This window comes from Podarcis liolepis, assembly GCF_965112155.1.
Source record: "Podarcis liolepis genome assembly, chromosome: 1".
NCBI lineage: Eukaryota > Metazoa > Chordata > Lepidosauria > Squamata > Lacertidae > Podarcis > Podarcis liolepis.
In genome coordinates, this window is record NC_139554.1 from 14,765,388 (window position 1) to 14,776,576 (window position 11,189).

The following is an 11,189-nucleotide window of genomic DNA, read 5'->3' on the forward strand; positions in this document are numbered from 1 at the left end:
CATCTTCAAATAGCTGAAGGGCTGTCACATGGAAGATGGAGAAAGCTTGTTTTCTCCTGCTCTTGAGGGTAGGACTTGACCCAATGGCTTCAAATTACAAGAAAGGAGATTGCGACTCAACATCAGGAAGAATTTTCTGACGGTAAGAGCTGTTCAACAGTGGAACGATCTCCCTCAGGAGGTTGTGGACTCTCCTTCCTTGGAGGTTTTCAAGCAGAGGTTGGATGGCCGTCTGTCATGGATGCTTTAGCTGAGATTCCTGCAATGCAAGAATCTCACCCAAAGTGAGACTCAAACCCACAGCTCTGAGATTAAGAGTCTCATGCTCTACGCACTGAGATACCGTCTAGGCCATCACTATTTTGCCTCCTGGTTGCCAAAGCAGAGGGGCCAGGTTGACTCCATGCTGGCTTCCAGGTGCCAATCCCCATCCTAATGTTTTGTGATGCATTACAGAAACACTGAGCTGAAGCAACCAAGAGGCACTCTGGACCAGCCTCAGATGTTGTTGAGACTACAACTCCCATCATCTCTTACCACTGGCCATGCTAGCTGGGGCTGATGGGAGCTGAAGTTCAGAAGATCTGGAGGACACCAGGGTGGTGAAGGATAACACAGATTAACCCCTTGCCCAATAGGACAGACCCATCTACCAAACACCAGCCTACCTAAAGCAACCTAAAGAATCCAGAAAACAAGGTCACAGTTAATTAAGACGAGGAGAATTGCCACACACATGATGAGTTTCCTCATTCAGTAAGAATTACCATATGAACCGAAGACATGAGGTTTTCCCACACGTAACTGGTGCCCCCCAGCAAGGGTAGAGCCCTGACTCACATGCAAAGTTCTACTGAATGATACGGGAACAGGTGTGAGCATGAAAAGCTCTCCATAGGCATGTCGCTCTCCAATAGCACTGCTTTCTTGCAAACGGGGCTGTATCACAGAATCTCAAAGGAGTTGGAAAAGTCAATGCTGCTTTGATGCGGGAAATCCTCTGCTCTCACTGCCCCAACTAAGCAGCCATTCAGCCTCTGCTTAGAAACATCTAATGGAGGAGAGTCCCCTGCCTTATAAGGTAGTATGTTCCATGAAACATTGGAGGTTACAGGTCAGACCATTGGTCCATCCAGCTCAGTACGGGGTACACTGACTAGCAGTGGCTCTCTAGGGTTCGGACAAGTGTCTCCTCCCAGGCTTAGCTGGAATCAAACTCAAGACTTTATGCATGCAAAGCAGAAGCTGAAGCCCCTTCCCCTAGCATGCGCATGAATGCCAGTTAACATTCCATGAAACCAAGGATGCCACTGCGTAAGTGATAGCCGACCTTTTCCATTATTTCGTTATGGCATAATTCATTAGCAGAGGTCAAAACAAAGGCCGCTTGCCCTCTAGCCCGGCAGTAGTGAGGAGCAAACACAGCAAAGCTTCTCCCATGTGCTCTCTGCTGTAACCACAATCCCAGGCAAAGAGATCATCTGCTTTGAATGCAGAAGGCCTCGGATTCAACTCCCGGGCAGGGCTGGTAATGTCCCCTGCCAGAAACCCTGGAGAACTGCTGCCAATCAGAGTAAGGTAAAGGTAAAGGGACCCCTGACCATTAGGTCCAGTCGTGGCTGACTCTGGGGTTGCGGCGCTCATCTTGCTTTATTAGCCGAGGGAGCTGGTGTGCAGCTTCCGGGTCATGTGGCCAGCAGGACTAAGCTGCTTCTGGTGAACCAGAGTAGCGCACGGAAACGCCGTTTACCTTCCCGCCAGAGCAGTACCTATTATCTACTTGTACTTTTGACGTGCTTTCGAACTGCTGGGTGGGCAGGAGAAGGGACCGAGCAATGGGAGCTCACCCCGTCACGGGGATTCGAACCGCCGACCTTCTGATCGGCAAGTCCTCGGCTCTGTGGTTTAACCCACAGCGCCACCAGCATCCCGCCAATCAGTGTAGACAACACTAAAACAGATGGGACAAATGGTTCGACTTGGTATAAGGCAGCTTCCCTATCTTCAAAGCAAGGATAACACAGCAAGAATTGGTTGCCAAAGTTCACCGCCTCCTCGGACCGCCCGTGCCTCCATCTTGCTTCCTGCAGGAACTAGCGAGTACCCATGGGATCTGGCTATCTGCTCTTTAAAGCTAGTGTAGGGGATCAGGCAGAAATCCAGCAGCTGTTGAAAGAGCTGAAGGCCCTAACTGCTCGAGTAATAAATTTGAGATACCTCCTGCAAGTGCCACATTTTGGAGAGCTGAGGAAAGCCAACATGTGTTCGCCTCTACAGAGTTCCATCCTTATTTCAGACATCGCGATATTAACGGTACATCACAATGTTTAGCTGGTGATATATCGCAGAGTTGAAAACCAGGTATCACCAAGCCCGACCAACATCATTTTTGTTGTTCTAATAAAGCTAATGATAGTTTAACGTGGTATCATTCTGCTTTAAATGTACTGTGCAATAGGATTCTTCATCGCCACAGGCCTACCAACAGAGCGCCTATTTACAATAACGAATGTACAGTCTAGCCTGGCTCTCTGTGCTACTGAAGCTGCCATCTTGGATTTCCCAACCCTAAACTTAAGCCCCATCTGCAGTATACACTAAAAGCAGTATCCTGACATCTTAGGTTTCTTCCATGGTTTTCCCCAAAGAATTCTGGGGGTTGCAGTTTGTTAAGGGTGCTGAGAGTTGCTAGGGCACCCCTACTCCCCTCTAAAATTCTCATAATGTTGAGCAGTCATTCCCTCTTCCCAAGGAATGCTGGGAACTGCAGTTCTGTGAGGGGAACAGTAGACCTCCCAACAACTTCCAACACCCTTAAACTAAAGTTGCCAAATTCTTGGAGGGATGCCATGACTATTTAAAGTGGCACAATGCTGCTTTAAACACAGGTTGCAGGTGGGGCCTTACCTGGAGAGGCTAATAAGACTGAAGCATGACTGAAAGACTCCTAGCAATTTCTAGTGCAAAGTTCAAAGCATCAACTCAGTCCTTGGAGCTGTTTACCGGCAGTGCAAGTTTCCCACATGGAAGCGGGGAGAAACATCCTGCTGAATAAGGAAACAGGATGACAGATGGCATTTCGGCCGTCCAAGAAAGATACTGTCATGCCCAGACGCCTGCCAAAAGCTTGTGCAATCATAACAATACTGCTTTCGCTCGAGGGTCATGGGCTTGTTTTCTGACATCATGGTGCATGGGACGTGAGCACACCGGGCAGCGAGAGTGTGGGGAGGGGTGTTCTCAGTGGCCACCCTCCCCTGGGTGGAATTCTCTCCCACAGAGGGCCTGCCAGAGACCAAACCTGAGCACCTGCAAGACCCACTTGTAAGCCTTTGGGGGCTGAAAAGCCAAGTTGCAAAACAACAGCAAAATTTCAACAAATTTGATTTGAATGCTATTCCAGTGCTTATTCTTAGAATCCATTGCCCTGAGTCTTGAAGACCAGACATGCTATTAAATCCATACCCACATCAACTTAAGCACAACTATTTATTCATTCCACACCATGGCACCTATTATGACGTTATTTCAGCACAGGGCATCTGATCGCCGCAATGCACACATGCAGAGATACCTCAGCTCAATGGACCCTTTTGCACATTGAGATGGAGGGCAGCTATTTTCCTCAGCTAGTTGAGTCTTCCCAATCTTCCCACAGCTGCGCTGCACACCACAGCAGCAAAGAGAGGATGCTTGGGCGGAGAGGAAGGATTTGGGGTCCTGATCCTTTGAGTGTCCCCCAAACCACAAAGATCAAGAAGAAGAAGAAGAAGAAGAAGAAGAAGAAGAAGAGGAGGAGGAGGAGGAGGAGGAGGAGTTTGGATTTGATATCCCGCTTTATCACTACCCTAAGGAGTCTCAAAGCAGCTAACATTCTCCTTTTCCTTCCTCCCCCACAACAAACACTCTGTGAGGTGAGTGGGGCTGAGAGACTTCAAGAAGTGTGACTGGCCCAAGGTCACCCAGCAGCTGCATGTGGAGGAGCGGAGACGCGAACCCAGTTCACCAGATTACGAGTCTACCGCTCTTAACCACTACACCACACTGGCAACATGCTAGATTCCAAGCTGGACAGGAAGAAATGCACCCGTCGAAGTGTGTGAGGTCCCGTCCCCCACCCCAAAATGAAAAGCCCCTTTCAAAAGCCAGGCTGGCATGACCCTTGGGGTCTCCTCCAACTCTACGATTCCTTCTGAATGAGCAGTAACAACCGTGCTACACACACGGTACCGGGAATAACAATAGGTGCAAGAGGAATTTCCCCAGTGAAAACAGTAGTAATAAAATGAGTAATTTTAAGGCCATGCAATGGAAATAGTAATAACAATACCCCCCGAGGAAGTATTCCCAATTGCCATTATCAAATGCCATGCAACAAGAACCTTTACCTGATTCACAGACAACGGACCCCGGCTTCAGCTCGAGCATCATGGTGATGAGAGAGATGTCCGTCGAATATAGGATCTGCGTCCGGTGGGGGAGGTTCAGAGTCCACAGCTCGGGAGTCGGGTGAAGAATATACACCCAGCCTCCTTTGCTGCAGGTCACTTTGGAGCCATACCGCTTGCCTATCAGGTCGGTGGAATGCCTGATGACACCATACTTTGTCTGGGTTTTACCACCATGCTGCACCTTCACTGGAAACATGGACTCATGGCCCAAGAAGACGATCGCTGTGTCCCCTTCCTCTATCGTCTCTCTGTAGTCGATAAAACTCATCGCGATAGTCTTGTGGCCAGCAGGTTAGCTGGAGCTAAGGAAGAAGGGAACACACAGGTTGTTTATTTCCCCCCCTCTGTGCCCATTCCTGCCTCCAAGATCTAAACTTCAGGGGGTGGCAAGGCTCAGGGGCCAAACGCATCCTTCCAGGACTGGGAATCTGGCCCTCAAAACTCTTTCTGGGCCACATCCACTCTCTGTTCCTGTTTTGCACCCTGATCAGTTTTTGCCTGGCTGGAACGTGTCCCTGAAATCAGATAATGCCTCTTGCTTCCCTGGATACGTAGATCTGAGAGAGTCACAAAGGGACTGCCACCCCACCCAAGAGGTACTCTCGGGAGTTTGCTAACAAAGCTATTGCATATATAGCTGTGGCTAGCAGCTCAAACCAGGTTTCAGACACTGAGGTCTTGAGTGAAGTACATGGTTTGTCCACAGGAGAGACAAAACCACACCTGAAGGTTGCAAGAGTCAACTCTGTTCCCCAGGCCAAGGTAGAGCAAAAGCTCTAGTCCCATGGGAGAAAGGTAACCAGAGGTTTGAACTGGGAAGTTGGCAGCCTTCCCGGGGGGGGGGGCTGTTTTTCCAACAGTATCACCCTATAAATACCGTCCTAAAAGGTAAAGCTGGACCCCTGACCATTAGGTCCAGTCGTGACCGACTCCGGGGTTGCGCCGCTCATCTCGCTTTATTGGCCGAGGGAGCCGGCGTACAGCTTCCGGGTCATGTGGCCAGCAGGACTAAGCCGCTTCTGGCGAACCAGAGCAGCGCATGGAAACGCCGTTTACCTTCCCGGCGGAGCGGTACCTATTTATCTACTTGCACTTTGACGTGCTTTCGAACTGCTAGGTTGGCAGGAGCAGGGACCGAGCAATGGGAGCTCACCCCATCGCGGGGATTCAAACTGCCGACCTTCTGATCAGTAAGCCCTAACCCTAATTAAATCCCAGCCTCCCTTCATCGCAGCTGTGATTCCAAATATGAGGAATGGGCATGGTTCTCATAAGCATCAATCTTGGGCAACCAGTTCTGCTCAAAGAACAGTTCCCTTCTCTCTCTCTCCCCCCCCCCCCATTTATCACTCTAGGAAACAGGAGTTAACCAATTCCTAAGCTCACAGTTAAGTGGGCGACTTCAAATGTATCCCAGAGGAGCAGAGATCTCGAAAGGACAGGGACCATAGCAACTCAACTCTCATCCGACAGGGATATGAGTTCTAAGGGGGCAGAATATAAATAAACCACAATGCACATCCCTTGTGGATTAGAAAGGCTGAGAAGCTCCTTCTCAACACACACACATGCACACACACACACACACACACACACACACACACATTGGACAGGTAAGCATTCCAAGTACAAACGGATTTATAACACAGGCTTAACAAAATACCTCATTGCAAAGCATATCGCAAGCATTCAGGCCTGCAGCATGTCTTGATCCAAATGACAGTGCTTAATTTTTTCAAAAAAACCTTATTACGTATGCATTTAGATTTATCCTATAAGGCAGCTTGTGATTACCAGGTGAAGGATGGTATAGAATAATAATAATAATAGGATCTTAGAGTTGGAAGGGACCCAAGGGTCATTGTCTGCCCCCCTGCAATGCAGGAATCTCAGCTAAAGCATCCATGACAGATGGCCATCCGGGCCCTGCTTAAAAACCTCCAAGGAAGGAGAGTCTACTATTTCCCAACAACAACAACAACAACAACAACAACAACAACATATATTGAACCTGCCTACCCTATAAGAGGAGCGCTGTTGGATCAGGCCATAAGCTTGTTGAGCCCAGCAACCTGTTCTCACAGTAGTCAACTGTAAAGTTAAGATTTATTTATTTTTGCCCCAATATGCATCACTTAAAGGTAAATGGACCCTTGACCATTAGGTCCAGTTGCGGACAGCTTTGGGGTTGCGGCGCTCATCTCGCTTTATTGGCCGAGGGAGCCGGTGTACAGCTTCCAGCCACTTCTGGCAAACCAGAGCAGCGCACGGAAACACCGTTTAACTTCCCGCTGGAGCGGTACCTATTTATCTACTTGCACTTTGACGTGCTTTCGAACTGCTAGGTTGGCAGGAGCTGGGACTGAGCAACGGGAGCTCACCCCGTCGCAGGAATTCAAACTGCTGACCTTCTGATCAGCAAGTCCTAGGCTCTGTGGTTTAACCCACAGTGCCATCCGCATCCCTTATGCATCATTTAGTTCAGGGCTTTTTCAGACTTGGGTCTCCAGCTGCTTTTGGACTACAGATCCCATCATCCCTGACCTCTGGTCCTGCTAGCTGGGGATGATGGGAGTTGTAGTCCAAAAAAACAGCTGGAGACCCAAGTCTGGAAAGCCCCAACTCGGTTCTTGCTTGCATGACCCAGAAAACATGATACCTACTCCAAGATGCAATGAGAGCTGCTGTCAATTAAGTGTTCAGGAAAATCCCTTTGCACTCTCGGTATCATCATCATTAGATCTTGTACAGGTGGAACCTGCAACAGCTTTTTGCGATGTGGAATGCTGCTCCAAGGTTTTAGCCAGCCAGCTGGCCAGGCCCTTTTCCATTCCATTTTCCCCTCCCTCCTTGGTTTTCTGCCTCCCCAAAGCCCTGTTCCATGACCTGAAAACACAGGAGTTCACCCAGCTCTGCTGATTCCTCCCTCTCATGCATGGATGGTATAGTTTTAGCAAACCAAAGGATAGGTGTTTAGAGAATGTGCTTATTATTAGTAGACAGGATACTCTCAAGGCCACGTTAAGCTCTGAAGAACAGGCTCAGAAAAGCATTCTGAGAACTTAACACTCAAAATATCACTCTGCATCCGGTACTCAGCCTAATAATTAGTAAGCTTACATTCAATGCAAATTTGATCTTTGCATCATAAGGAGGGAGACGCCATCCTTTTTTCCCATCCTGTGCTCCCAACACACTGTGCTATTAGAAAGCAATTGAGAGGCAAGTGCAGTAAATTCCGAAACGCTAATTAAGTGCTGCAATCCTACCTTCTGATTTGATTAACTTCCATTTGCAATTTACAAGCTAATGGGATTTTAAAGAGAGGAAAAGAAAAAATGCAAAAAAGAGAGGACAAAATGACGAGCAGGTGGCAAGAAGAAACTTTTGGGCTGGAATTGTTAATTGCATAAATACGGTTTTTTAAAAACAGCTTTGCTCTTGTATGATTAAGAGAAGCAGAATCACAGAGATATAGGTGAAGCTTTTCCATGCATGGAAACAGGTGGCAGAAAACACTTTGCCTACTAGATTTTGGAGACTGCTGTAAAAGAAATGGGTGCAGGGCTGGGGTCCCCCCCCCATTTCTTTTCTTCCAAAGGTAACAGCTCTGCACTGCAGTAAAGAGGGTGGAAAAGCAAAAATCTTTAAGGTGCCCAAGTCTGGCAGACCCCTGGCAGGGTCTCTGACTGGCTTAGGCCTCTGAGGCCCAGGGCAATTGTACCAGGCTGTTTGTTCCCTCCTCCTCATGGGCCTACAACAAACTCAGACCCTTCAAGTGTCCCTATTTTCCAGGGACAGTCTCGGACTTACACAAGCCATCCCGGTTTCTGATCTGATCCTGGAATGTCCCGCTTTTCCTTAGGACGTCCCTATTTTCACTGGAGAAATGTTGGAGGGTATGGAGTTATATGCCTGTTGTCTTTGGCCTGCTTCTTGGGAGAAAAGCAATGACAAACCTAGACAGCATCTTAAAAAGCAGAGACATCACCTTGCCAACAAAGGTCCATATAGTTAAAGCTATGGTTTTCCCAGTAGTGATGTATGGAAGTGAGAGCTGGACCATAAAGAAGGCTGATGGCCAAAGAATTGATGCTTTTGAATTATGGTGCTGGAGGAGACTCTTGAGAGTCCCATAGACTCCAAGAAGATCAAACCTATCCATTCTTAGGGAAATCAGCCCTGAGTGCTCACTGGAAGGACAGATCCTGAAGCTGAGGCTCCAATACTTTGGCCACCTCATTAGAAGAGAAGACTCCCTGGAAAAGACCCTGAGGTTGGGAAAGATCAGGGGCACAAGGAGAAGGGGATGACAGAGGACGAGATGGTTGGACAGTGTTCTCAAAGCTACCAGCATGAGTTTGACCAAACTGCGGGAGGCAGTGGAAGACAGGAGTGCCTGGAGTGCTCTGGTCCATGGGGTCACGAAGAGTTGGAAACGACTAAACAACAACAAAATGGAGTTATGCTTTAGTGGGGAATCCCAGTCAGATGGGTGGGGTATAAATATTAAACTTATGATGATGATGGAACAGGACGTCCCTGTTTTCATCGGACAAATGGTGGGATGTATGCAAACTACAGCTCCCATAATTCTTTGGGGGTAGGCCGGCCTGTTTAGAGTGCAATCATCATGCTTTAAATGCGCGGTGCAAACAGCCAACCCTGAGCACAGGAGGAAGCCTCTCCCAGGCCTCATTTCCTTCAAATGGGGATCACCTCCCAGGCTAAGGGTGCAAAGGGCTTGCAATCCCTTAACTCAGAATTTTTGTTTGTTTTCCCTCCACGAACACAAGAAAACAGGCTTGTAGTAGCCCATCTGGTTTAACATCCTGTTCTCAAAAGACTCGAGCCTTTCTCAACCTGTGGGTCCCCAGATGTTGCTGAACTACAACTCCCACCACCCCTAGCTAGCAAGGCCAGAGCTCAGGGATGATGGGAGTTGTAGTCCAGCAACATCTGGGGACCCACACCGCTGCGTGTGAGGGGAAAACCCAAGCGAGGAGGACGCCAGGACAGGAGCAACCTTCTCTGGTTTCCAGCAACTGGTATTCTGGAGTATTGCTTCCTCCAACTGCAGAGGCGCAGGGCAGAATGGCCCTCATGCCAGGAAGCAAGCCTCACCCTCCGTGAAAATGTGCCCGGTCCCCTTTGAAAGTCAACCAAGAAGTGGACGGGGGTGGGAAAAGCGCTTTCCCTTTTGCTCGGAACCTTCCAGCGACCAGCTCCTTTTAGGATCTCAGCAGGAGTATTTATAGAGCCTTACCTTTGCCGGCTTCCCACGTGGGCGCACAGGAAGAAGGAAGCGGGGAGGGTGCATAGGATCAGAGCAGATAAACAACCTCAGTCACGCGCGCACGTGGGTTGGTTTTCTCTCTCTCCCTCCTTTCTTTTATCGTCGCCCTTTCCGCTTTCTTCTCCCTTCTCTCGGCCTGTCGCAGGCTGCTGACGCTCCTCGGCTTCCCCGCCCTCGATGGCTCCCTGCCAGGGAAAAGCTTGCCTAGTTCCCGGTTTGAAGGCAGCGAGCGGCTTCGCTTCCTCCTCAGCAGTTTTGGTTTTTTTTTAATTTTCATTGCAGTTTGTCTGAAGGAGAATGAGACGAAGCGAAGGTGCGCGCGCGCAAGGCTTTATAGCATACACATAGCTGTCAACTTTTCCCTTTTCTTAAGGGAAATTTACTTATTCTGAATAGGATTCCTCGCAAGAAAAGAGGAAAGTTGACAGCTATGAGCATACACAAAGTGCCTGATTTACGTATAAACTAAACAAAGCTATAGCTTAGGGCCCCTCTCTCTTAGCCCCCCCCCAAAAAAAAATAAGGGGGGAAAAAACCTGGACGTACATTTCCAAAATGTTTGTTATGAATATAAAAACAATTTTAAGTTAGGGCTTAATAATTATTTCACTATTAATATACTCCTTAACTGAATTTCAGTTCAACAATTACTTTGATAAAATACATATTCTGTTATGTACAAATGGCTCTGGATACCTATTAGGTCCATAAATTACCATATAGCATATATTCAACACAAAAAAGCAACAATTTGTTGCTGACAAAGGACAGCTGGACATATAAAGGGCCCCATTACTTTCAGTAGCTTAAAGGTAAAGGACCCCTGACTCTGGGGTTGCTCATCTCGGTTTACAGGCCGAGGGAGCCAGTGTTTGTCCGCAGTTTTTCCGGGTCATGTGGCCAGCATGATCAAGCAGCTTCTGGCACACGGAGGACCGTAACGAGTGCCAGAGCGCATGGAAACGCCATTTACCTTCCCGCTGCAGTGGTACCTACTTATCTACTCGCATTGGTGTGCTTTCAAACTGCTAGGTTGGCAGGAGCTGGGACAGAGCAACGGGAGCTCACCGCCGACCTTCTGATCAGCAAGCCCAAGAGGCTCGGTGGTTTTGACCACAGCGCCTTAGGGCCTCATCAAACCTAAATCCAGCCCTGCATACACATGTTACAATACTAAAACAAATTAGAATTGCCTCCACTTTCTAAACACCTGAGTAGGTTTGTCTAAGCAAGAATGTTTTCAGCAGGTGCTGAAAAGAGGATAGTGAAGGCCCCTGCTTGAGGTCCTCCACTGAGAGTTTTCTGGCAGTTCCCTCAAGGTGAGAAGTGACGTCACAGGGAACCAGGGAGAGGGCCTTCTCGGTAGTGGCGCCCACCCTGTGGAATGCCCTTCCACCAGATGTCACGGAAATAAACAACTATATGACTTTTAGAAGACATCT

General features: G+C 48.4%; 1 protein-coding gene across 1 annotated transcript in view; it reads right to left on the reverse strand.

Annotated features, from left to right (window-relative positions):
- The window catches only part of TRMT61A (tRNA methyltransferase 61A), a 62,053-nt gene extending 52,163 nt beyond the window's left edge, over positions 1-9,890 (reverse strand). Inside the window, exons 1-2 of the mRNA XM_083519968.1 lie at positions 9,718-9,890; positions 4,389-4,753 (exon numbers count right to left, since the gene is read on the reverse strand). Of these exons, the coding sequence (XP_083376094.1) occupies positions 4,389-4,719 (331 nt within the window). The 5' untranslated portion in view covers positions 4,720-4,753; positions 9,718-9,890. The remainder of the gene's footprint in view (positions 1-4,388; positions 4,754-9,717) is intronic.
- Positions 9,891-11,189: the final 1,299 nt, after the last annotated feature.